At 46.7% G+C, this 26,247-nt stretch overlaps 1 protein-coding gene across 1 annotated transcript in view; it reads right to left on the reverse strand.

The window, feature by feature from the left end:
• ABCA4 (ATP binding cassette subfamily A member 4) overlaps positions 1 to 26,247 on the reverse strand; it is a 135,561-nt gene that overhangs the window by 51,873 nt on the left and 57,441 nt on the right. The window contains exons 13-24 of the mRNA XM_070486367.1: positions 22,923 to 23,128; positions 22,109 to 22,285; positions 19,960 to 20,182; positions 16,522 to 16,743; positions 14,494 to 14,698; positions 10,953 to 11,018; positions 8,276 to 8,365; positions 6,339 to 6,513; positions 4,365 to 4,496; positions 3,295 to 3,434; positions 2,413 to 2,550; positions 1,252 to 1,445 (exon numbers count right to left, since the gene is read on the reverse strand). Coding sequence (XP_070342468.1) covers positions 1,252 to 1,445; positions 2,413 to 2,550; positions 3,295 to 3,434; positions 4,365 to 4,496; positions 6,339 to 6,513; positions 8,276 to 8,365; positions 10,953 to 11,018; positions 14,494 to 14,698; positions 16,522 to 16,743; positions 19,960 to 20,182; positions 22,109 to 22,285; positions 22,923 to 23,128 — 1,968 coding nt within the window. The remainder of the gene's footprint in view (positions 1 to 1,251; positions 1,446 to 2,412; positions 2,551 to 3,294; positions 3,435 to 4,364; positions 4,497 to 6,338; positions 6,514 to 8,275; positions 8,366 to 10,952; positions 11,019 to 14,493; positions 14,699 to 16,521; positions 16,744 to 19,959; positions 20,183 to 22,108; positions 22,286 to 22,922; positions 23,129 to 26,247) is intronic.

The raw sequence follows: 26,247 nt of genomic DNA on the forward strand, positions 1-26,247 counted from the left end.
CACCACCACGCCTTGTTTGTTTCTCATCGCCAAGCGTGGTCAACACATTTTTTCTCCACCATTTTAATCTCTTACAGTCACGCATCGCTTAATGATAGGGATACATTCTGAGAAGTACATTGCTAGGTGATTTTGTCATTGTGTAAACATCACAGAGTGTACTTACACAAACCTAGATGGTATAGTCTACTACACACCTAGGCTCGATGGTACTAATCTCAGGGGACCGCTGTCGTAGGTGCAGGCTGTCGTTGAGGGAAACGTCATTATGCGGTGCATGACTTTACTTCATCTGAGCATTTTGAGGGTGTGGCTATTTGATTTTATCCTGGAGAGTGTGTGAGTCAGGCACAGAGAGTAGCAGAACCTCAAAGGATCCCTTTGGCTTGTCATTACTTATGTGACTGCTGTAGGTCTGCCTGTGCAAGACGTTCTGCTTCTCCCTCCCCACGGAGGCACGCTGGGCCGTGGAAATCTACCCAGGACAGGAGAACCCAGAAGCAGCCAGACACTTAAACCACAGGGGCCGGAGGCGTAAATAACGCTACAATATAATAAGCATGACAACTTGCATGTGAGCAGCGCCTGTTCTCAAGGAGCCCAGAGCACAGTCATAACACTTCATCTCATTTATCTTCACACATCCCTAAGAAGCAGAAGCAGAGACGATCAGCTGCATTTTTCGTATGCAAAAAGAACCCCCAAACGATGAGGAATTAAGTAATTTGTGTAGGAGGACACAGTTTGTCCACCTTGCGGCCCAGACCTGAACTTGGGTCTCCCAACATGCTGAGGGGGTCTCTGCTGGTTGGTACTTTTTGGCTTCATCATTTTTAGGGTATAGTTCCCAGGGAAGCCTTTTCTCAGCTTTCATTTACCAATGGAATTCAGGTTTAATTAGGGAACATAAATGTTGGAATGTGAAAAAGGAAGCTTAAACAACAACTCTCCTTAAACCCCCATAACATGGCGGAATAAGGCACCCCTTCTATGCCACACTGCACCGTGTGTGGGGTTAGGATTCTGCAGTATAATCATCTCGGGTCATTTAAAATGAGTTGTTTCATTTGGGATAAATCATCTCTGTAGGAGTGTTCTGAGTGTCAGTTTATTAAAATCTGCAGATGGTCCCAGAAACAGAGGTCAATTCTGACAGCTAGAGCCTGATTGGGGTAGAAACGTCCAGAACGGCAGCACCACTCTCCGTACTCCTGCTCACCCAGGATGGGCTCTTTCCCTGGACACACATACCTCACAGACCCTTCTTTGGCTCTGGATATGTTTCATCTTGCGCACCAAGGTTAAGTAGAAGCCTGTGCCAAAGCAGTTCTTCAGGAAGAGCGGGGTGCCTGAGCAGTACAGCTTTCCCTGGGAAATGATGGCGATGCGGTCGCCGAGGAGGTCGGCCTCGTCCATGTGGTGAGTGGACATGATGATCGTTCTGCCTGCAAGGGCAGAGGTCCGGGGAATCACCAGGCAGGCCTGGGACAGGATGTACAGCAACCTCCCCATTACGTGGGCACAAAAACTGGAAGTTAATAAATAAAAACAAGTATTCTGCAGCAAAGTCTAGAATATTAGAATAATAATGACAATAGCTAATGTTCTGTAGCACTCTGCACGTTGTAAAGCACTGTCACATACAGTATCTCTTCATCAGGCATTGGACCCTATTCAAATAAATCACCATAATAGGACATATTTATTATTGTCAGTCAGCATCTATTGAGTTCTGTATGCATATTCTCTGCTTCATTAAGCACTGCATTTATAATTTTGCAAAGAACACACACACACTTTTAAACTAACTGAAGTGTCATTAAAAGAAAACAGTAATGAGGATTCCGGGATGGCAAATGGACCGTAAGACTGAACCATGCTGTCACTTCTATGGGCACTCTGAGCTCTGCTTGCTGTCTCTTCTGCATCTGCGCTCTCTGGTTGCAAGGTGCTGTGATCGAGGAGGGAATGTCCCATGCTGAGACATTTCCATCTGCAGCCGTCCTCTGGAGCACTGACCACCTGCACGTCGCCCTGACACCTGGGCCTGAGTGCTCGTCTAACAGCTATGGAACTTCTTGGGATGTGTGCAGGCGATTCAGGTGCACTCAGGGAAAGGGAATTTCACCTAGAGCTACACCCCTTGTTCTAGACAGAAGGGCTGCAGATTGAGAGAACTTTCTAGAATATTTTGGGAAGTAGGCTGTTCTATCAGTGACTCCCTGCTTTTTTTGTGTAAAAATCTCAGGAGGCTTCTGTTGGAACTTAGATTCACCCAAGTCGCTGATAAAGCCCCATCTGAGTGTAGTTATGGCAGTTAGTGTATTCATTTGCAAAACACCAGGAGTGAGAGAGTGAGGACCACAGATAAAGCCTCAATGAGAACACAGGGCACTGAGCAGAGGCCATTACCTGACCGATACTTCAGGAGCAGGTCCCAGATTGAGCGCCTTGAGTAGGGGTCCACCCCAGAGGTGGGCTCATCCAGAACAACCACCTTGGCATCTCCCACAAAGGCAATGGCAACGGAGAGCTTCCTCTGCATGCCACCTAGAGGTACAAGGTGGGGAGGGGGGGTGGTCACAGGTGCTATGGAACATGGAAAGAGAAAGGCCCTGGGCTGGTGGTAAAGTGGTTACCTTAAGTTTGGCAGCGGTCTGATGCAGCCTCCTTAGATGTTTAAGGTATGCACTTTTTTTTTGGTGAGGAAGATAGACCCTGAGCTAACATCTGTTGCCAATCTTCCTCCTTTTCTTTCCTTTTCTCCCCAAAACCCCAGTACATAGTTGTATATCCTAGTTGTAGGTCATTCTAGTTCTTCTCTGTGGGACACTGCCACAGCATGGCTTGATGAGTGGTGTGTAGGTCCGTGCCCAGGATCCAAACTGGCAAACCCAGGCTGCGGAAGTAGAGCACACGAACTTAACCACTCAGCCACCAGGCCAGACCCTCCTTAGAAGTTTATACAGTGTTCAAACCCTAGTGGTGCGTAGGCCTCTTTAGATGCAGAAAAGGCAACCCCTGCCTCCTAGGATCAGACTGTTTGAAGACTGTTCTCACATTTTAGTTCAAACACATAAACATCAGAACAAATACAGCCCAGGCTGCTGCAAGATAGGGTTCCATGTGGGACATGATCCAGAGGTGGGCCGCTCGTAGGTGCTCAGAATAACTTTACAGAAGTGTTCCAGCTCTGAGGAGGTCTGTCATAAGCCTCCCCCTCCACCACTGCCCTGTGCACTGGGAAACAAGAGATTTGCCATCTGTAGCTCTGTCTTTTTCCATGTCACGCACCTGACAGGTCCTGAGCTTCTTCGTTCCTCTTGTGGTGGAGGCCTGTGTCTTCCAACATGGCTTCCATCTCCAGCTGGGCCTCCGCCCAGGACCTCCCTTTCAGCTGGGCGTAGAACAGGACGTGTTCAGCCACTGTGAGGCTGTGGGGATGGGGCAACGAGAAGGGCAGTGGGCTCAGCAACTCCACTTCTAGCAACTTACCTTACAGAGATATTGAGGGCGGCGCAAAGACTTAGCAAGCAACATGCTCACCATGGTGCTGTTTTTAATGCAAAAACAGAACCAAAAACAGACCCTGATAAAATATCTAATGAGAGGGGACAGCTTAAACAGTACATTTACACAATGGCATAGTATGTAAACATTAATAATTATCTCATGGAAGAATAATGACATGACAAGATGTTGATGATATCTTAGGTTAAAAAAAAGCAATTACATTAAAAAAATGGTAGGTTACAAAATTGTATGCAGAATTTTACTCTCCTTTATAATTTTAAAGTATATGTGTATATCTATACATGCCTGGAGAACTTCTGAAAAATTATATACCAAGATGTTTATAGTAGTTTTCTCTGGGTGGTGAAATTACACATAACTTTTATTTTCTTCCCTAATCTATGTTTCCTTCCTTTCTTTCTTCAATGACTATATAAAACTTTTTAGACACGAAATAAAAGTTTGGGGAAAAAGCAACTGAAAAACCTCCTGAAAAGTCAGTTTTTGGTGCCTGGCTTAAGAGGTAGAAAGAAACAATGCTCTCCTCTCTTTGTCCCTGAGGTGAGTACTTCAGGGTGAGCAAGGGGTCCCGGAATCAGCCACTCTGTCAGAGAGAAGGGGCATCACTCTTCTGAGGGGGAGGCCTCAGTTCTGAGTGCCAGAGGCACAGGCCTGTGTGAGGGACACTTATTGCAAGCGGGACAAAGGACCTTGAACACAGGGGAAACCAAAAAGAATACTGCCTCCTGCCCCCAGAGCTGGCATCCCTGAGCTGGGCTCTAGAGAACATGTGTGTTGGGGGCAGGGTGAGGACAGTGCATGGGGAGGGTCTCAATTCCTGTTCTACTTACTGGTGGAACAGGATGTTGTGCTGTGGACACATGCCAAGGCTCTGCCGGACTGCATCCAGGCTGGTTTCAATGTCCTTTCCCCCAATGAGCACGGTGCCTGATGTCGGTGGCAACAGACCTGTCAGGATGGACCTGCCAAACACAGGAGTCAGTGGCAGAAAAGATGGCCTTTAGGAGCACCTTGGGAAGGGAGCCACCATCCTAGGGTCAGCGAGGACTCTCACAGTGATTCCTGTCCTTGGCTCTTAATTGAACCCAAACCATTATTAGCTGTGAGGACCAACAGTTTCCCATAGAGGACTTAGCACCAGTGTGTACGTCTGGGCCCTAACGTGGATGACCACATCTGCCATCCTTCTCTGCTTCTGCTTATTTCCCGTGTTCCCGGGCAGGCACTGATCGGCCTCCAGGATTCCCAGCTGCAGAACATTCACTTACAGTCAAGGGGCCCTCCGCAGTTCAGCAATCACAGCTCCCGGCCCTGTGGGGGCTCAATAGAAGGTTTTCAGTGCATGGGTCAATGGTTTGCCTGATGTCATCATTACAAAGCATGGGGGAAGGGTCTTAATGAGAAGCCCAGGCATTCAATGCGTATTTATGGATTAATTGATTGAAGCCAGGCTTGGGGATTACCAGCGACAACATCATCTATGGATCCAAAACATAAAGATCCCAACAGCAATGCTGGACGTTTTTTTGTAAAATGGGAAATGATGACTCCCACCTGACGAAGTTGTTGTGAGGATTAAATGAGTTAATACCTGTAAAGCGCTCAGAACAGTGCCAGCATAGAAGACAACTCAAAAATATTATTACTATTTTTATGAAACATTGTGTTTCAACTCCCAGGGGAAGCTGCAATCGATGAAGTAATGTGTTTGCCTTTGAGAAGCCCAGGGTCCCACGGACCTCCGGGCTCTCTGAGCCTATCAGTTAACAAGGAGAGAAATCAGAGGGATGTAGAGCGGCCCCACCCAACTGTCCCTGATACAATCTCAGGCTATCTGAAGTTGAACTGAGAAGCTGAAATCTCTGTTGATCAACCACTAGAGGGAAACAGAACCAAATAATAATGGCACCAGCCCCACATTCCATTCACACTGAACCGCCCTCAGACAACATTCCAGCGCAGGGCGTACACTGCTTTGGCTTCCGGGGGCTCTGTCAGAGGCCAAAGGACTTGAAGACTGTTCACATGGGTTCCCTGCCCCTGGAGAGGGCCACCTCTGCTGCTCCTTGGGAAACCTTTGCTGACCGTGTCCTCCTTCTCAGCAGATGGCGCTCAGGGCCCTTAGAGAAGTGTGGGGAGCCTCCTGAGCTGAGACCTCAATGCAGAGCCTTCATCTTCCTTGAACTTGGCCTTCAGTTGCCAGGCAGTTACCCCACGAGCCCCTCTAGAGACTGCATCCTTTTTACTTCAAAACTACCACCAACCCTCATCGGGGGCGCCATTCTGAGGGTGAAGCCTGCCTAATAACAGGCAGGAAGAGGAACGCTCCTAGAAAATAAGTAGTACTCTGCAGACCGAGGGCATGTGATGGTGATGGCCGTGACGTTATCACCACTACGATGATAGTAAGGCTGGAGAGGTTTGGGATGGGGGGACCGGCTCACAGTGTAAGACAAGAAACAACTGTGGGAAAACCTGGCTCTTGTCCCCACTGAATCATTACCACTTGGTGACCTTAGGAAAGTCACTTCGACTCTCTGGATGTCCACTTCCCTGCCACACAAAGTGGGTAATAAACTTATTCCACCTCCCCCTCCAACTTCTTCTGAGGCTCAAATAAAACAACATATGTAAGGGAGTTTTGAATGCTGCAGTGTGTTTACACATTCTTGGGACACAAATATAGAGTCCATTTTTGTCACTAAAATTCAGTGGGAAAGAGTAGACTGCAGCTAACAGAGAAAGAAAAGAGCCAGAAAACGACAGGACAGAGGGCAATCTAGCCTCTTTGCCTGAAGACTCACAAGGTGGTGGTTTTCCCTGCTCCATTGTGACCGAGGAAGGCGGTGATCTGGTTCTCATAGAAGGTGATATTAAGACGGTCCACGACTGGCCTGCCGTGGGGCTCAAAAATCTTTACCAGATTCTTCACACACACCCCTGGAACCAAGCCTGGAAGCTCACGTTCAAAGAAAGAGTCTTGGAGGAAAAAAATGAACATGAGGTAAATACGATGCCTTAATGTACACGTTCCTCAGGTTCTTTCTTCAGACCATGTCTTCTGCCCCACAGCTTTAGCTATGACCTTTGTAAGGAAGACCACAGGATAATAACCGTACATAGTATCAAACATTTATGGAAGAGTTACTATGTGCCAGGCACTGTTTCAAGTGCTTAAATGGATTACCTCATTTCATGCTTATAACAGCCCTAGGAGGATAGATATTTTTATGCCCATTTCTATAGATGAGGAAACCTAAGACACAGAGACATCAAATGTCCCATCAAGGTCACATGGCTCATAAGTAGCAGAGCTGGGATTCGAACTCAGGTGCACACTGTCTATATGGAGAGTCAGCCCTAAGCTCAGTCTTCAGCCCCAGGCTCTCATTTCCAACAGTCTGTGGGCCATTCTGCAAGGATTTCTGGTAGCAGCTCAGGCTCCTCATCTTCTCCCCAAAACAACATTTTCCTTCCGACTCTCCCATGTCCATTCCTGGAGCCGCCATTCTCCTAGTCACCTTGGCCCAAATCTCTGAGTCAGCTTTGACTCAAGCTGACTTCCTGCTGCTCAGATCTCCAATTTCTCAATTAACTGGGTAGGACAGTCCACCCTGCCTCATCCCTGTCCCTCAAACCCCACCCCTCCACTTTTCTACTCCCACACCCCTCTCCAGGGCAGACTGTCATTAGCGGGGGGGTCCACTTCCTCCTGGCCTGCAGTCTCTCCCTGCTTTAGTTCACCCTATACAGCACCACTCAGTTTGTCATCTTAATATTGTAGGTCTGAGCATTTACTTCCCTGCACAAAACATCCCAATGCTTTTCTCTCTGTTCCTCCTGGCCTCCTGGTCTATAACGGAGACGGGACCAGTCCCCCACCCCCTGATTTCGACCTTGGAATTCCGCTCTGGGAGGAGAGGCTTCTCAGAGGACTGTTGACTGCAAACCAGCTCTCTGAGGAGCTGCGGGCACTGACCTCAGCTTTGTGAAATGGCAGCTGGGGTGGGCTGGAGGCATGGAGGCCAGACCCTCTCATGCAACGTCAGGCAAAGTCCAGAGGCCATGCTGCCTCTCTGAACCCGAGGTGAGGATAACAAGAGCATTTTAGCATCCACAGAGAAATGCCTATGCTTAGGGAATGGAGAACATTGGGAGAAGTACAGAAATGGGTCAGAAGGGAAGGTAAGTGAGGCAAAGGCCAGGGTAACACTTGCGAACCTAGTCTATAAGGTCAAGAATTATTAGGTAACTTCCATGGTCAGGAAAGGCTTTTGATGGCTTGAATGAATGGGCTTCTAGATTTGTAAACCACGATTGAAGTGCAGGCAGCTCCACTAGGCTCTCTTTCCCTCTATGCACAGAAGCATTTATTTTCGTCTTTCCTTGTAGCTCATATCCGCTTTAAGTCCTAGTGACCCAAGTTATTGTTCTTGCTAAATCCTCGGAAGTCAGCACATTTGTGCAACTCGCTTGGGATTTGCCTAACAAGGGCACAAACACATCACATACTTGGGATTTGCTTTCTCCAGGAAATATGCGTTAATGTCTGGCTGGACCATTCATTCCGCACACGTGCAGCTGGACCCTTGAGAAGTTATCAGGGTTAACCCTTGCCAACAGAAAGAGTCAGTTTCCGGGGTCCATTCCACCCCAGTCACGAGGTGCTTCTCTCTGTCCCTTTGCAGTGTTCCAAGCCTTTTCCTTGCCTCTGCTCTGTGTTCTCTATTGAGGTTTTTACCATTTATTCCTTCTGGGTGTTCCGGGTCCTCCATTTCCTCTGTTATGGGTTCGGTCTTTTCCAGGGCCCTTTCTTCTCTGGTTGAACACCCTGCACCAACCAGAAGCCACTGTTACTCTCTTGGTGAGAGCTGAGAATCAGTAGAGGCAGGAAAGGAAGAGAGAGGGCAGGGGAGCAGAGTTTCCTACCATAACTGGAAAATACAGTGCCCTCAGAAGGCCAAGTCAGCATTCCCGGGGACCAGCCCCAAGCATGGTCCCCCATCCTATGACCTGCAGGTCTGTGAAGTTCTCAAAGTGGCTGGCAGGGCCTCCCAGCTGGCTGGATTGGGCAACCTTAGCCCAGCACAGAGGGAGTTTGATAACAGGAGTTTCACCTTATCCTCCTAACATGCCGGGAGGGACCCACGTGTCAAAAATTGTGGTTAAAAAAATTTTACAAAATCAGGATTGAATTCAAAATGGGATAATTTTCTGTAGCTCACCAACAGCACTTCTCACTCCAATCCAAAACACGTCAAGGTCATGGTGAACCTTGAGTAAAAGTCCATCCAAGGTGATATGATGGGCAGCCAGCTTAAATTACGGATTAAGAAACAGCTTATCTGAGAAATCCACTTTTATGGGCATTCAAGTATTTGGGTATTAACACCAGAGTTGAGCCTGGTGGAGGTACAGCCTGGCACAAATTGTGAAGTGTGGTGTAAACATACACACAACACATTCTCACACTCACGCATACTCTCACATACACCACATACACATTTTCACCCTCACACACCCTCACACATACTGTCTCACACACCATACCCACAACCCCTCCCCACCGCACACACAGAGGCATTTTTTTTTTGTAAACTTGGCATTTGGTTTAAAAGGACATCAGGACATCCTGGAAGGGGAAGAGGACCAGAAGAGTGAGCCAGCCAGAGAGGAAAGCAGGAGCAGGAGGAAACCGCTGTCGCCAAGCATCTAAAGGCTCTGGCCTCAAGTGCATAGGTGAGCGGGGGAACATTTCATGCAGCAGCCAACCAGGGCCTCTCTGTGTCCATGCCGCCCTCTGTAGATTTGCAGGATGTGTGGTGGAGCAAGCGGCAAGTAACGGGCCTGGTGGTCAGGCACGAGCCACCTCCAGCACTTCTATTTCTGGGTCCCGAAGGATTTTTAAATCTATTGCCCACAATTCCTTTAATCACTCTACTAGCTACCGTACTGCACTAATGCCTAATAAAATAGAAGGGGGAGATATTCTTCTAAACAGTTTAATCATTGGAGTGAGTTCCTTGCCAGGAAATGTGTGTCCCAGTTCCAGATTTTGCCCCAAGTGACCACCTGGAACTTGAGCAAGCCACCTGGATGTCTCTTGGACACCATTTCTTCATCTGTGAAAGGAGGGGGTTAGGTGGAGAAACACAGCTCTTTTCTGATTTTAGAGAGATTTAGGAATCTGTTTCGGTCTAGCCTGTGAGAAAGGTGAAAAATATTTGGCTTGTCAGCAAAAATATACATGATTCATTTTTGAAGGAGCACATTTATCTTAAGACTTTTTTTTTTGAGAGGCAGAATATCTGTTGAGATTGTAGGAAAAAAAAATGCCCACGGGTCCTGATATTCATTGAAATTAGAAACATTCTAGGAACACACTCCTGTGTTGAAAATACCCATTTATCATGGACTATAACTTTATTATAGGAGAAATGTAAAAGTTTATCGATAAACAAGACAGACAAACCTACAAAATGGAAAAATACTGAGTGGTTAAAGTGCTGTTTGTTTGAACCATAAAAAAGAAAACCAAAACTAACCCATCCAAGCCTTTCAAAGAGCCTCAGTTAATCCCCTAGAGAAAACAAACATCTCTGTTAGTGCTTAAAGGATAAGTCCTGGCCCAGGCCCAATAATACAAAGTAAAGAGCAGGTAGGTGAAGAACAGATTGGAAAGCATTTCCTTTGCTTCCAGAACCCCTCAGCTCCAGGGGACTCTCCAGCTCTCAGGTCAGGAATTTCTCTGCCTTCTCATACCTCACAAAACAGTCTGTGGTTTTTCCCCACTTCTAGAACTTTCCCTTGGCCCCCTCTCCCATTCAGTAGGGAAGGTAAATTTTATCTAAGATGCATTCTGGGCAAATGCCCTTTCAGTCCTCTTCCTCGCTCACAAGAGAGATCAATTCCAGGAGAGGCTGGGAGTGTTTGCCTTGAGGATCACAGCTCCGCCCCAGCCTCTGGAGGGGCCCTTACTTTGGGAGAAGGAATGAATTTATATCTTGAAAAGGTAGAGAGGAATACAAACGCAGGCGGGGAGGCAGCAGAAGGGGAATGCCAAGGTTGCCTCACGATTCTCTATCTGTTTGCTTTAAACTGAGAAGTTACAAAAGTCATTTGCACCCTGATGTGTTTTGGGCTTCTTTTAATCCACTGGGCACAAGCTGTACAGGACACAAGGGTCCATCAACGCTCAGCCACTCACCCCGGCACAGAGACTCACAGAAGGTGGGCTCCCGGAGGCTGAGATGCTGCAGCGCAGAGCAGAGCCCCCGGGAGACAGCTGACTAATCAGGAAACACACACTTCACCAAAGAGCCACCTCTAGAACCCATACACACCCAGCGCACAGCCAAAGGAACTATTTCAGACATTAAGGGCTTTTTTTTTTAATTTTTAAATTTTAAAAAACTCACCTTCACCCCCAAGCCAATAGGACTCTTGCAGAAGGAAGTACCAAGGAAGTGGGGTTCCATAGTCCCCTAAAAATAGACAAATAAAAGTAGCCCCACTTTACCACAGTTCTATAAGATCTGGAATTTATCTATCTGAACCTCAAATTGAAACTATAGATATTTATGGTTATTACACAGCTCTCCACGGGCTACCACAAAGACTGCTCCTTCCAACATGTTTCAACTTAAAAGGTCAATGTTTTTTGAGTGGAACCAGCAACACTAAGACTGATGATCTTGGTTGACATTAGCTTTCCAAGGAGACATTTCACTAAAGAATTAAGTCATGCGCCTCTTCAACAGTTACCAGATAGAAATAATGACAAGGATCACCAACACTTGTTGGATGCTCTTTCCGTGTCAGGCATTACTGTAAGCGCTTTCCATGTGTTAAATAATTTAACCCTCAAAACAACCCGAGGAGATCGGTAGTGTTATTATTCTTGTGGATAAGGAAGCTGAGGTACACTGACTTTGAATCCTCTGCCCAAGGCCACAGCTAATTAAACAGAGGCGCAGGGATGCCAACATGGTGACCTAGTTCTGATGCCACTCATCCTAACCACCCCACCTCCTGGATCTATCTGGGTTTCAAGGAAAAGACTCTCAAATTTCCAGTCCAGTTCTCTTAGCAAGCTTTGTTCCCTATAAAATATTGATCTTGAGAGAACATTGTCTTTGATTATTTAATAGTCATCCTGTGTTTCACGGCCACTACTAGGCCCTAAGCTCCTCAAGGGCAGGCCCGGTCTGTCTTTTCAGACCCTCTTTTCCTAGAACTGGCTGTTGCTCAGTAAATTGCTGTTGATCAAGTTAAAACTCTGGCTTGGCTAAAATAAAGCTCTTGAATTATACACAAATTTCATTTTCAATCCAATCAATTTTCACTTATTATAGCTCCTCATGGCCCAGTGAGATGGAAAAAAGGGAGGCTGACCAAGGTCAAGCGTATTGCTCAAAGTCACCATTATGGGTTGAATTGTGGCCCCCTCCCACCCTCCAGAAAAGACACACGTTGAGGTCTGTGGTAAAATACAAAATAATTCTTGGCCTTTTTCCCCCGGTTCCTGGCATAGAGCTCCTAAAACCCTTGGAATTTCCTGAGTGATGGGACTACCTTTTATTATTCATAATGAGCCCCTCTCTCAACCTCACCTCAGTTTATGCTAATGAGGTGACCCAGGTGGGGGCCCCGAGATAGCTTCAGGATAGGGGCTGGTCACCAGAAAAAAAACATATGAAGAGAGGATGAGAACTTTCAGCTACAGCACCCCACCTCCAGGGAGGGGAGGGCCTGGAGATTGGGTTAGAAAACTCTTGAACAACAAGGTTCAGGGAGCTTCCAGGTGGGTGAGCACATCAAGGTGCCGGGAGGGTGATGCCCTGGAGAGGGTTGGGAAGCTCCATGCTTCACCCTTGTGTACCTCCCTCTGTGCATCTCTTCTGTTTGGCTGTTCTGAGCTGTATTCTTCATTCCAAAGCTGTAACTGTAAGTAGACCACTTTCCTGAGTTCTATGAGTTGTTCTGGTGAATCGCTGAACCTGAGAGGGGGTTGTGAGAACCCGTGAATTTGTCGTCAGCTGAACAAAAGCGTGGGTAGCCTGGGTCCCGCATTTGTGGCTGGCATCTTAAGTGGGACCAAGACTGTGGGGTCTGTGCTAATTCCGGGTAATTACTGTCAGAATTTAACTGAACTGCTGGACACCCAGTTGGTGTTAGAGAATTGGTTGAAGATGGAAAAAATGACACATTTGGTATCAGAGTAATATCAAAAAAATAGATACCAGAGTCCTAACTCCAGGTACCTTAGAATGTGGCCTTGTTTGGAAATAGAGTCATTGCTGATGTGATTAGTTAGGTCGAGATTAAGTCACACTGGAGAGGGTAGGCCCCTAATCCAATACGGCCGGTGTCCCTATAAGAAGACGGCCATGTGAAGACAGACACACTGATGGAGAACGCCACGTGAAGGTGACGGGTTAGAGGGATGCATCTACTATCCAAGGAATGCCAAACATTGCTGAAAAACCCCAGAAGCTAGGAAGAGGCAAGAAAGGATCCTCCCCTACAGGTTTCAGAAGGAGCGTGGACCTCCAGCACCTTAATTTTGGACTTCTAGCCTCTAGAACTGTGACACAATAAATTTCTGTTGTTTTAAGCTATCTGTTGTTGGTGGTACTTTGTTACGGTAGCCCGAAGAAACAAATATAGTCACACTGCTAGGATCCAAACCCAGGCCTCCTGACTCAGCCCGGTGATCTTTCTCGTATGCCAGGGCTGTCACGTATTTCTGGCTGCCCTGAGATGACTTGAGAGCTGTGAGACCCGGCCCAGTCTCACTCTCCCCAGCCTGCTTCTGGCCATAGCATGGAGAGCCGGGCCACAATTGCCACAGAGCAAGGTGGCTGTTGGTTGACTAGGAGACCAGCCAAATGGAGGTGACACTTCTCTACTAGCTACCAGGAAATACTAATTTGAAGGAAAATCTGATTTCCGCAAAGCAAATACAAAACTGTGCAAACAGCAAATTTTGATTCAGGAGCTGGTTTTCCATGCTGCAGATTGATCAGATATTGATTTAGTGTCCACCAAAAGTCAGGCGCGATTCTGGGCACTGAGGCTATCACAGTGAACAAAACAGACCCTGGATCTGCCCTCATGGGCCCATATTCTACTAAGAGGAGAGAGTCAACAAATAAACACATAAAGATACATCATGTCAGATGGTGACTTTTCAAAAATAAAGCACAATAAGGGGACAGGAGCAATGTTTCTTTTATAGGGATAGATCTTTAGATATTTTCAGTCTGGAAAGATCCCAGTGGTAAGGTGATGTTTGAACAGAGACCTGAACAAAGTGAGGAAGCAAGCCTGCAGATATGGGAGCGTGGCTATCGGGGTGTGTGTGTGTGTGTGTGTGTGTGTATAAAAGGATGCTCCAGGCAGTTGGAACAGCAGGAGCAAAGATCCTGAGGAGGAAATGTGCTTGCTGTATTGAAGAACTGTCAGTAAGGAGACTGGTGTGGCTGGAGCAGAGAAACATGGAGAAGAAGGAAAAGACACGAGATGAGGAAGATAGTCGGAGGCCTCAATGAAGCATCTTGTAGGCCAGGTTGGTAGACTGGATTTTACTCTGAACAAGAGGAAAAGCCACTGGAGGGTTTTGAACAGAAGGTTGTCACCATCTGACCTAGATTCTGAAAGGATCTCTCTGAATACAGTGTACAGAACAGACTGGTAGGAGATGATGACGGAGGAGGAGGCTTGCACAGGGAAGGTTGTGCAGAAGGTTGTGTAACAAGGGATCAGATTCTGGCTCTGTTTCTAAAGCAGAGTCAACAGCATTCACTAATGGATTTTTGACTCCTGAATTGAAGCTTCAAGTGCTGGTTCTGAGAGCCCAAATTGAAAGAGCTTAGAAAGATTTACACTAGATGAAAGGGGGAGGGCTGGGGATCTAAAGAACCTAATTACCTTTACCCTATGGAGGGGGCCACTTACCTGGAAACACCTGGTCAAGGTACCAGGCCAGCAAGCCATACAGAGCGGCATCGAGGAGCATCATCTTCATGGACATCAGGAAACTGAATTCATCCCCTTCCATGGGACTGTTCCCGATATTGTTCCACTGCAGCCCCAGGCCCTGCTCCTCAAAGCGAGCCAGGTACTCAGTGCCAAACCCAAATGCCACAGGAGACAGCAGACTCTGTAGTGGGGCAAAGAAGACACTCAAGATGAATAGGGGGTCTTTTACCCAACCCAACACACCCAGGTGCCCATAAGGTAGGGAGGGGGCCAAAAGAGGGTCTACGCCGTGTCCCCACATAAGGCTATCCAGGGAGGGGTTAAGGTAGTCTTCCCACAGGAAGAGAGAATTCTGGGAATCCCTGCTCAATACCCACCGGGCCACATCTCACCTGTTCCATAGAACACGTTGTGTAACAGGGAAGACTTATACCACACAGATACTACACCAAGCACCAAAAGTCTTCATGTTCACCTTGTTACCTTTCCCCCTTCTTCCTACCTCTTTCTTAACATCATACAGTTCTTGGTAGAACAAAGAAGCTAACTTGAGCTGCTTTGTGAGAATCCCATTAGAAGAGTCCTTAAATTCTTTTGTGTCCTGGGGCAGGCTAGGGTGCCAGGCAGAGAGGCCAGAAAACCCTCATATTACATTGAGTATCACCTTTTCCCATCTCTAGACTGAGGACAATCATTTTCTTTGGTTCTCTGTGGAGAGAACAAGTCAACTGACTAGGCGGCATGCAGAAGGGAGTCTAAGGAGGAAGTTCCCCAGCCAAGTCCCCATGAGTGGTCCCTGGCATGGCAGAAAGCACCCAAGCACAAGAAGAGGGATGGGCTAATCCCTCTGCCCATGCCTTGTAGTTCGCAGGACCCAGGGTGGGGTTCAGAGTGTCTTTCTGCAAAAGGAAGGGATTCTCTACCCGTATATTCACAAAAACCGTGTAAAAAATCTCAGCCCAGCCCTGGTCCACACCGCCGCCAGAACTACAGCTTCCTAGCAGATCCACACGCCCAAGAGGCTAGCTGTGGCCTCAAAGTACCAACTGTCTACCCACTATACCAACACAGCCCAACTCTGCCCACAGGCTGAGTCATAAGAACTTCTTACCAGCCCATTGTGATTATGTTGGAAAATTGGATGCCCTAAATGGCAGCAATTAATTTCTTATTTAACATGAGAAATAAAAGGCAGACGCCCTGGCAGCTCTGGAACCAAATAAGTTTGAGTTGTGAGAACAAGTTAGACCTTAGATCTTCCCCAGTAAGAGGCAGGTGGTAATCATTTCTCAACTCCATCGTACAAAGAACTGTGGAGAGGGAGATTCTGAAGGACGAGGAAAACCACGCCCTCCAGGGCCCCGAAGCTGGTTAATGAGAGGGTGGAAATGGCTCATTTGAAATCAATTAGAGAAAAAGACAGTGTTGTTTGGGAATCGTGAACGAAAAGCTCTCTCAGGCAATCCAAAGTCAATTTCTGGAGACCTCTCTTGGCAAGAGATCCTGACTCTGGACCGGCTCATTTCTGCACCCCTTTCTGCATGCATGGTAGAGCACACGAAGACACTTTATCTTTGTAGGGCTGCCCCAATTCAAGTTCTTCTGGAGAGGAACAAAACTTTTAATTCATGGAAACATCTTCTGGACAGAACAGTTAGGAGGCAAGTTCCCTCCCTTCTGAATCTTCTCAAACACTAGGAAAAGAAAGCCGAATGAAATGGGCCCAGCTGTCTTCCTCTTGTGGACACACAAAGGGACCCTGTGCTGAACTGGTTTTCAGGTGCTTCCCAGGGCAGACTAATAAAGCAGGTTGGTGAGGAGGAACTCTTAGGTTGCTCAGGGTGAAGACAGCTCCCACTTTTGCTCCTGTGCCTTTAAACTCTAGGTCCCTTTGAGCCAAAAGGCAAAGTAGATCCCCTCAAGGGCTGGGCCAGTCCTCTTGGACTACTACAGACCCCTCAGAGGAAGCACGTCATATGCTAGGGTGAGCCCAAGGTTCCTCACCACAGCCATCTTCAGGTCGGCCGTCATGCGATCCTGCCAGGCGAAGCAGAGAATGTGCGGCAGGTAGAGAGTGAAGTAGATGACGCCACTACAGGCTGCCGCCAGGCTGGCCCTGGAGAAGAAGGTGCTGAGCAGGAAGCACTGCATGATGGTTGCCGTGGAGAAAGCCAACAGGAACAGGAAGAGGATGAATGGATTGCTGTAATGTAGGATTCTTCCATGCTGAAACCAAAGAGGCCACTTGAGTCAGTAATTTCCACTCAAATCCAGGGGCAGCATCCCTCTCAGGGAGTGACCCCTGTGCAGTGATTTCACAGCCTTCAGAAGCCCTCTGCCCCAGAGAGATCTCCCCCACTAGCCTGTTGTTGGTGTCTAAATTTCCACATTTAAGAGACAGTGTGTTACATTCTTTTAATTCTTTGTGTGTCATTTTCCCTAGGAGGGTAACACATTAGCCTGCCTATTAGTACTGACTAATTATTATGTGTTAAGTAAACAAATCCTTAACATGTGGGATTAGGGGATTAGTGGGAAGGGGATAGTGTGGAGAAATAAGCCTAGAGCGGGGGAGGAAGATCTGTGGAGGGGGTCTTGAAGCATCAACAGCTCCTGGGATCTACTGAGTGGATAAGGAACAAAAGAGGGAGGTGAGAGACCACCAGAGAAGCTTTAATATTTTCCATGAGGCCTGACCTGCTGACTCAATCATTTGAACTTGTAATCTGAGATTTGCTGCTCTCATAGGTGCAGCTATCAGTAATTAATCCACATCATTTAAAATGGATTAGTTCTCCCCATCCATAACATACAAATAAATTTCACAGAACCTGGGGGCAATACTCAGTACCTTTCATATTTAGCTAATGAGTCATTCACCTTGGCTTTGTAGAAAATAGGACCAAACTTGCTATTGTTAATAAGCGAGCTGCTGCCCAATTACATTACAGGATAAATTGAGATGCTCCAATTGATTAGGCCCTCTTGGTTCTCCTTTGCTATAGGCATCCTATGAGGATTTTCACCCTTTGCGCATAACTCCGAATACATACAGATCATCCTGTTCTTTTCTCAGGAACCTGGGGGTACCACCAGGTTCATCTCTTGAATTGGTTCTGATTAATTGGTAGTGGTGCTGCGGAGCGCGGGTTCCTCTCAGTAGAAAAGAGAGGCCAATTAGCAATATCTGTCATGGGCATGTGAGGATTGAGTGAACGAATGTGTCACTTCTCTGCTATTGCTGCCATTTCTCCTGCATTCATCTTCTCTTGCCTGTGGGTCACTGACAGAAAAGATTGAAAAATAAAATAGAACAAATGGCAAAGGGAGGTGGAAGAAAGCCAAGCTTAACTGGAACCAAGCTTGGAGGAAATCTAAATAAAAGTCCAGATTAGGACTCAAAGCTCCTGATTTTGTGTCAAAGAGCTCTCCACATCATCCTGGAAAGCTCACTCCTTTTCCTTAATCACACAAAACTCCCTAAAAGTGGCTGAACATGTGGCTTTTGGCTGGAAGAGCTTGAAGACGGTTGTTGCTATTCTGAGAAGAATGAAATCAATTTCTTATCCAGCTCAAAGCAAAGTCCCACAAACTTCTAGGGCTATATAATTTCTTATTGACTTAAGGTGGAGATGAAAGTCACTGGGCTCACCCAACAATTTTCTTGGCCTTGTTTTCCTCTAATGACCACTTTTCTTTTTTGTTCTTAATAGCCTGAATAACAATGGAACCTTCCCATTGTCCTAGCTCCCAGCTTCTTTCCTGCATAGTTGAGGTGGGAAGGAAGGACAAGGGAAAGATGGGAGTGTCATTCAAAGGAAAATCCTATTTTGGTGTGCAAAGCTCTGTTTCCGTCATTACTGGAACAATGTTCCGGTTCCCACAAGGAGAAACCCCTTTGTGCAAGAAACTTGGTGAACATTCTTTACCTCACGTCCTAAGAGCTTTGAAGTCCTAATGCCCATTCTTAGGAAGGCAAATCTCAATGTCACTTATCTGCAGCAAGTCTCATGGCCACTGCAAGACGTTGTGCATGTTTATGCATTTTGCATAAGTCAGATGCTCATGCTTTGACTCCTTTAATTCTGAGGACACAAAATGCCTTGGTAGTGGGGAAAGGAGCAGACTGAAGCATGGAAAGGGACCCCCTAAAGGAAAAAAAGTTATTCAACTTCTCCGCTCATCTCTGTGGAGCTCTGGGACCCTCGGCATAATTAAATCCGCATCTGGGTTGGGTGAGGTTGAGCAGAATGACCTCTACCTCAGCATTGGTTTTGATAGAGCTTCAGCACAGGGTTTGCCTAAGGCCACAGCTCACTGGATCTCAGTGCAACACTAAAACCAAAACCCTTCAGAGTTAGTACGTTTTATGGCAAAGAGAAGGGGCAGGCGTTGGTTTAACTGGACTCATATTGGTTGGACAGGATATGTGATGGAACATTCTTGGGCCAGGTAGGCAGCAGGTATGGTCGAGCATGGGATGGTACACACTTAGCCAGAGTCTGTGAGTCAGCACAGTATTGTCTAGTGTAAAAGGGCACTTAATACAATGATGGTAAGAGGCAGAACAAGCTTGGTGGCACTATATCAGGAGCTTGCAAAGCCTGAAGTCTAAAGCTTATACAAAATTCCATCAAATAAATATCAAAAACTACCTAAATGTATGTCCCTATCATTCAACAAGTACAAAAGATCATCTACTGTGGAAGAACTAAAAATGAAGGATGGCTGTGTATTATGAAATAATGTTTATTTCCAAGTCTACCTTGCAAGGGAGCTGCGAGTTTGCAGGGGATGGACTTATGCATGCTGTGGCTATAAAAACTCCTATCACTGAGAAAGGATGGACTCCAAATTCCATCCTTTAAAACAGAGAGGTCTTGGAGGTTTTGCAAGCGACAGAATGCTCTTTGTCAAGCCATGAATGGTGTGACCATGAAGGTAATTAATAAATAGTCCAGATCTCCTCTCCTAATACACCGAAAAGGCTCTCTCTACATTCCTACCCCAGCTGGTGGTTGGGACAACAATCCTAGGAAAACACCCTTTGTACTCATTTCTTCTGTGTTTGGAAAGAGATAACCCTTTGCACATACAATCACCCTGTGCTGGGCTCTGCTAACAGCAGCTTCTCCAGATAGTCCACGGAATGGGGCTGGATGATCTATGCAGACCATGGCTCCCTGGGCAGGAAGTGGGAGCAGGGAAGATGCTATGATTCAGTGGCTCCTGGGGGAAATTTGTCTCTCTGAGTGTTTTCCACCTTGGCTCAAGTGGCCAGGCAGCTACATGCAGCCACCTTGGCTGAAATGGCCAAGCAGCTACATGTCATGTTATCCTTGATGGCTAGATGACTAATTTAGGCATGAGTTCATTAACAGGAGAAAAAGTGGGAGGAACAAAACTATTCAAAATTTTCTGGACCTCCTCCATCTGGCTTACCATGATGAATATGGTCAGGAGGAAGATGCTCATTGACATGATAGAGAAGCTGTCCAGGAACCAGGTACACCAGATCACTGCATTGGAGACACCCTGATTTTTCAAGGTCTCCTTCAGTCTTAACTCCTTCTCTAAGACGATGCTCTTTACAGTCATGGAGACAGAGTAGATCCAGGCCAGCACCATGAAGATAGGGAAACAGCGGTTCAGGATGATCATAAAACTGAAGCAAGAGGAGAGAAGCAGAATGGCAGAATGTCCTGTACCTGGTAGAGGTGGAGTAAATGTTTGTTGAATAAATGCATTAAGAACAAAGTCCAGGTGGAGGGAAAGGCAGAAAAATCTTCCCTGAGCATTCAATGGGCTTTTAATACATTGCATGTTTGCCCTGAAGGATTACTTTATCTTTAGAGCAAGATGGTAGCTTTTTGGTTAGCCCAGATGAATGCTCTATGAATAACATGTGTAAATAAAATCATACCAGGTATGTTATACAGTATAGACCTTCCTTGTAAGATCTTGCAGGGAAGGACTCAGACTTGATGATGTGGGATGTGAATGGAATAGGCAGGTACATGCTAACTGATACTGAAGCCCAAGAGAGTGGACAACAAGAGGAATTGGTGGTGGTTAGATCAATAATTGGGATCCCCGAGAGGGTCAGCCAGTGCAGCACTGTCTGCCCTGGAGGATCAAACTCCAGTTATGCAAGAAGAGTCACAAAATAACTAATCAGTGTGGCACTTTCAGAAGGCAAGTGATCCATCAATAAATCAGTCAGTGATCCAATAGGCATGGACTCCACCAGCCATTTACTGGTGGAGTAGATTCATGGACGTCCAGTCCAGGATGCAGGGTAGATTTGATCCTCTAGAATTACTTTATTGTGAACTTCACACGTGTTTTCCCTGTGCTCGATATACTGGTAAAGCCCTTTGGATTACTATCTATTGAAAACTACTGAGTGTCATAGGAAGGGCCTGATTCCAGCCTGGGAGGGTTTTCCTCAAGATGGCCCTAGGGAAAGAACTACAAATTCATAAACCCTGCACTTCTGGGACTGGTCACCAGAGGACTCTCCCACATTGAATGGGCAGAATCCCTACTGCCTCCTCAGTCAACCCCACGTCCCTGACAGTCACTCCGATTCTGATCCTAAAAGTGGAACTGGGCTTTTGCCCTTGGCTCTACTTCTCATCTCTGCCTACTGTCTAAACCCAAACCGAACACAGAAGGGCCACTGTTATCTCTTTAGTCTTCCGTAGTGCTGAGAAAGGAGAACCAATTGGACTAGGTGTTGAGAGTGGGTTTCCTGTGCCCACACTGGCCTTTATTTTACCATCTTGCCAGCTGGCAATTTGACTCTTCCTTTCTTCAGGCTGTGTTTCTCCCCTCTTTGAACACTGCACACACACACACGCTATGAAGAACTTCAGTTTTTTTCTAGGAGTTGAATCCATAAATTGTGAGTCTCTGCCACTGTCCTTGGAGCATTTCTGCTCCAACCACCATGTTCAAGGAGCCCTCTCAGCCCTCTCTTCCTCTGTCCCTCTCTCTACCACTCCCCAAATGCCCATTCAGAAAACAGAAGGCTACTTGCTTAGCTTGCTACTGGCCAAAAAATACACAGGCCTGGGGATGGAGGTGGGCAGGGAGGGAGGGCCTCAGCTCATCCAACACATTCCTCTACCTTTTCACTAAGCATACATCATGGGAATGTTAATTGGGGAAGGAGCTGCATTATTCCAAAGCTCCTAGGAACCAGACCTACTTGCGATGCAGAGTCCTAATTTGCTGATTTGGCAATCATTGGGTAAACAGTCCGACCAGAACCCTTCCACATACCAAACATACTACGTAGTGGAAATGTAAAAAGCCCTTGTCCCCTCCCCCAACCTCACTTCTCTTGCTTTCACCCTTTCCACCCACAACACCAACTGCTTTCTCCCTGCCGCTTCACTTGCCCATCTGGCCCTGCCTGGAGCCTGGGAGAAGCAGGCTCCTCAGTCAGAGCTCCCTTCTCCCCGCTCTGGCCCCAGTTGCTGGGTTTCTGTCCAAAGACATTGAAGCCTGTGGACACCCCCCCCCCCCCCGCCCCCACCAACCTGATTAACTTGTCTGGGAGGGGGATTGGGAGCCTCTGACTCACGAGTCGTCCACGAAGCAGGGGTAAGGCATCTGCTGGAGGTAGATTCCCACCGGAACCTGCGCCTGGGCCTGGCTCCTCGTGATGCCCTGTTCCACCATATCCTGTAGATAAGCAAACCCTCCCCAGATGTATCGGAAATCTTCCACGGGATCAGCTCGGGGACCAGAATCCCAGTATCTAAGAAGAAGCCAGAGGGAGGGACAAAGGATGCCAATGGGAACAGACAGCTCACTCACACTTCAAAAGCATGGGGTGACTCAGGACTCGCTCTCTTAAAACCTTTCCCCTGATCTTTTCCAAGCTATCTGGTTCTATTTTCTCGTTCACAGTTCTCAATTATGAATGCCAGCCACAACGTGACTTGTAATTGCTTTCATTCAAGGCCTCTACTTTGAGCTTTACAAAACTTCTTATTTCCTCTTATTTAACTTAATTTTATTGATTTATAGGCTGAGTCCAGTCTCAATCCCTTAATCTGTACCAAATGTAATTTCCCAGTGACTTTGGAGAAACCCCATTTGCAGAATCTCTATGTGAAGATAATTCAATACGTGGAGGTTTCTATCTCCAAGTTGCACAAAGGCCAGCCAAGGATAAGGGATGAGTTAAGGGTACGAAGACAGGGTCGCTGAGTTCTCCTGGTCCCACCAAGTGGTTAGTTTGGTTCTTTGATACCAAAGTGTTTTATGTCTTTCTGAGTGACCCTCTTGTCTTTAGGAGGAGATGGGTGACCTGAGCCCAGAGGAGCCGCCCTCTCCTTGCACATACATTCCTGGGGATGCCCGGGGCCTTCTGAGATTGTCTGAAGCATCACCTGTCTTTGATCTTATTGGTTTTCTCGACCACGTCTATGTCCATCCGGATCTTGTATTTCACGTGGGGTGGTAGGGAGCTGGTCCAGGGATACATGTCAGGGAACACCACGCCAGCCCAGAACCTGTTTTCCTCCAGCAAGGAGAGGGCTCGTTGGGTGAGCTGAATTTCATCATCGTAGCTTTCGAACTTATCCAGGATCAAGCACTGCAGATAATCACAAAGATTGAGAGAGCTTAAGGAACACCAACCTCTAAGACTCAACTGCAAAAAAAGGTAGAGGATACAGGCTCCTGCCCCAGGGGATGGGTCAAATGCAAAGAGTCCTTTAAACTTACTGTCTGCTTAATGCCAGGGTCTGCTGTCAGTTTTTCAGTGTGTCTAGATTTGGGGGTGATAGGGGCTTAGAAACACTGACTTGCTCTCATCCCTGCAGATTTAGTGAGGACCACGCCATCCGCCTGTCCAAACATGCAAGTCATCAACACGACAAAAATACTCACAGCTCTCCCTCCTCATCATGGGGAGTCAGGGAGTGGGGTCACATCGGATACAGGCTGCTTTGAAGATCAGAAAGCCTGCCGATGAGAGAGTTTCCAAGAGAGAGAAACAGTCCTAGTGTTGAACCTTCCTGCCTCTCTGCAAACACACAGGGATGGCCAGCTGGTGGGCGGAGAATAGGAGGAAGAAAGAAAATAACAGAGCCAAAATGATTCAGTGAGAGAAATTATTTCCAGCTACATTTTTATGATTGATAGGTAATGTGGGTGGAGGAGGAATTTCTTAAGTGTTTTTTCTGCCCCTGGAAGAGAAAAAAATTATTACCCACAAAAGAGCAAGACTAAGAATTCCTTTTAATTTGAATCTCACGGGTTGTCCACTTTTATAGACCCGTTAAAGCATTATATTGTACTCAGATCTGTTTTTTCCTTAATCTCTTGTTCCTATAATACACCAGGGTTATTGTGTTGATGTTTCTTTCTCAGAATGTAACTCACGAGAGGTCAGATGGCCTTGTCGTGATTAATTTGTTCACCGAGTACTTACTGAGAGCCTGCAATGTGCCAAAGCCTGCCTGGCTCCAGGGATACAAGGAGGAAAGATAAAATCTCTTCCTGAAAGAAACTCAGGACCTCATGAGGGAGAAGGTTGGAGTAAACCAACAATCACAATGCAGAATGATGGTCTTCTGATGAAAGCAAGCCCAGGGTAGTCTGAGAGCCCAGGGAGGGACGTAGCTAAGTCTACCTAGAGGAGTCTGGGAGGGCTGCCTGGAGGAATAAACTCTCGAGTAGAACGAGGAATTAGCCTATGGGAGGAAAGCAGGAGATAGGTCAGTTTAGCACAGGGAACAGCACATGTGGTGTCTGGAGACATGCAAGAACAGAGCAGTGGTTCCCATCCTTGGCTGTGCTTTAGAACCACTGGGAGCTTTAAAAAATCAACTACATTCAGGCCCAGCTCCAAACGATGAAATCAGATTCTCAACAGGCAGGGCCAGGGCATCAGCATTTTCTCCAGTGTTCCCCAGCTTGTTCCAATGCACAGAGAAGTGCATAGGTGAACAGAGGTGGGTAGTGAGAGATGAGCCCTAGGAAGATGGGCGGGGACCAGGTCAGCTGCCCTGCTAGACCAATCAATGGGCGGTTTCCTGGGACAGGGTGCTTTCTGTGCTAAAACTAGGAGTGTTCTGGGCAAACCCTAAAAAGTCATAAGGAACCATTGCAGAATTTTAAGCAAGGATATGATGTAGGGGATCAGATCGTGTTTCTGAAAGATCACTGGTGGGGAAAATGGGGAAGCAGGACAAGTGTCAATGCAACATAGGCTTCAAGGAACAGAGTCAGTCTCACACACAGCTTGTGAGTTGCCTGGATTCCTCCTTTTACTGAAGAGGAAACTGAATGGGAAGACACCTGCCAGAAGTCACGCAGCTAGAAAGTGGCAGACCCTGGATTCCTGCCTCACTTGCCAACTCCAGGGCCAGACTTCTTCCCCCACCTCAGGAGCCACAGGAACAGCGCCATCCACAGGCCTTACGGCTGCTCACAACGGTCTTCTAAAGTAGGAGAGCACAGTTATTATTGATCGTCACTTTGCAGTCCAGGAAATTCAGACTCACAGGAGCTGAGAAACTTCCCTCAGTGGCAGAGTGGGTGCCACACTCCAGTTCATTGGATCCCACAACGATTACCAGGAGAAATAAAGAAGCGAAAAAGGTGGACAGATCGTAAGGGCCTGACCAGAGCCCCAAGCTCCCTCCACACTAGTAAGAGGCAGGCAAACCCAACTCGTTCACGGAAAACCCCTCCCTGCTGAATCTCACCCGGGGCGTCAGAGGGCGAAGCAGAAGCCTCTTTTTACGTAGGAGCTGAATTTGAACAACAAAGTGCAGCAAACCCAGCCTCCCCTGGGCCTTCTGATCTCAACTGTCCCCCCTCAGGCTCCACGTCCAGGAGCAGGCCCCATGGAACGTTCTCAGTCTTTTAGATAAAAAGAAAGAAAACAGAAGAAGCTGTTAGCTTTCCAGCTGATATGGGAAAGAAGTACACAGGTAATGAGAAAATCTGGAGCGGCAAGGCTTGAGCAACGCCATACTAAGAAGACAGTGATTTTTAAAGGCAATGGAAATGGTATTTCTTTAAGAAATACCAGTAAGTATAGTCACACATCTAGAGTTAAGGGAAATGGAAAATTCTCTTCAGTCAGCTATCCTTTTGCAACAGGGATTGTCTGGCCTAACTCTGGCCAATCCTTAAAAGAGATGAAGGACTTAAGTACCTCATGACACCAAAAGTCTTCAATAAATGTTCATTTTTTTCTGGACGGAAATAATGTAGGGTTTGCTATTTTAAGATTTTTTTTTTTGTAGGTAATCTAATATATAGACTTTCACGATAGTCCAAGACCAAGGGCCTGGCTTCCAGTGTTTGTCAGTACTTAACAACACTGCTATGGGGACAGAGAATTGGCAGCCTGCTGCTTGGACAAGGAGGCATCAGAACTGAAGGGCTAGAGTACAGAAAAAAAAGAAAACCAGCACATTTAAGTTTCCTTTAGGAAATTCAACATTCTACCAAGATGAGTAATAAAATAATTTCACTTTTTAAAATCAGTTTGGCAAGTGTAGGACTGTATATATATAATTTTAGTATTGGTAATTAAAGTGAATTTGAAATTAAATTTCTAAAATGAAAAGCAAAAGTATTTTGAGAGATGGAAATTCTTCTTTCTAGTTTCTTTTAGCTGTGGTACATTGTGACACACACAGAATTCTACCAACTCACTCACAGCATCACAGGGCATTTGGAAAGAAGGAGTCATAG

Source organism: Equus asinus, chromosome 16 (genome assembly GCF_041296235.1).
Source record: "Equus asinus isolate D_3611 breed Donkey chromosome 16, EquAss-T2T_v2, whole genome shotgun sequence".
In the NCBI taxonomy this organism is placed as follows: domain Eukaryota; kingdom Metazoa; phylum Chordata; class Mammalia; order Perissodactyla; family Equidae; genus Equus; species Equus asinus.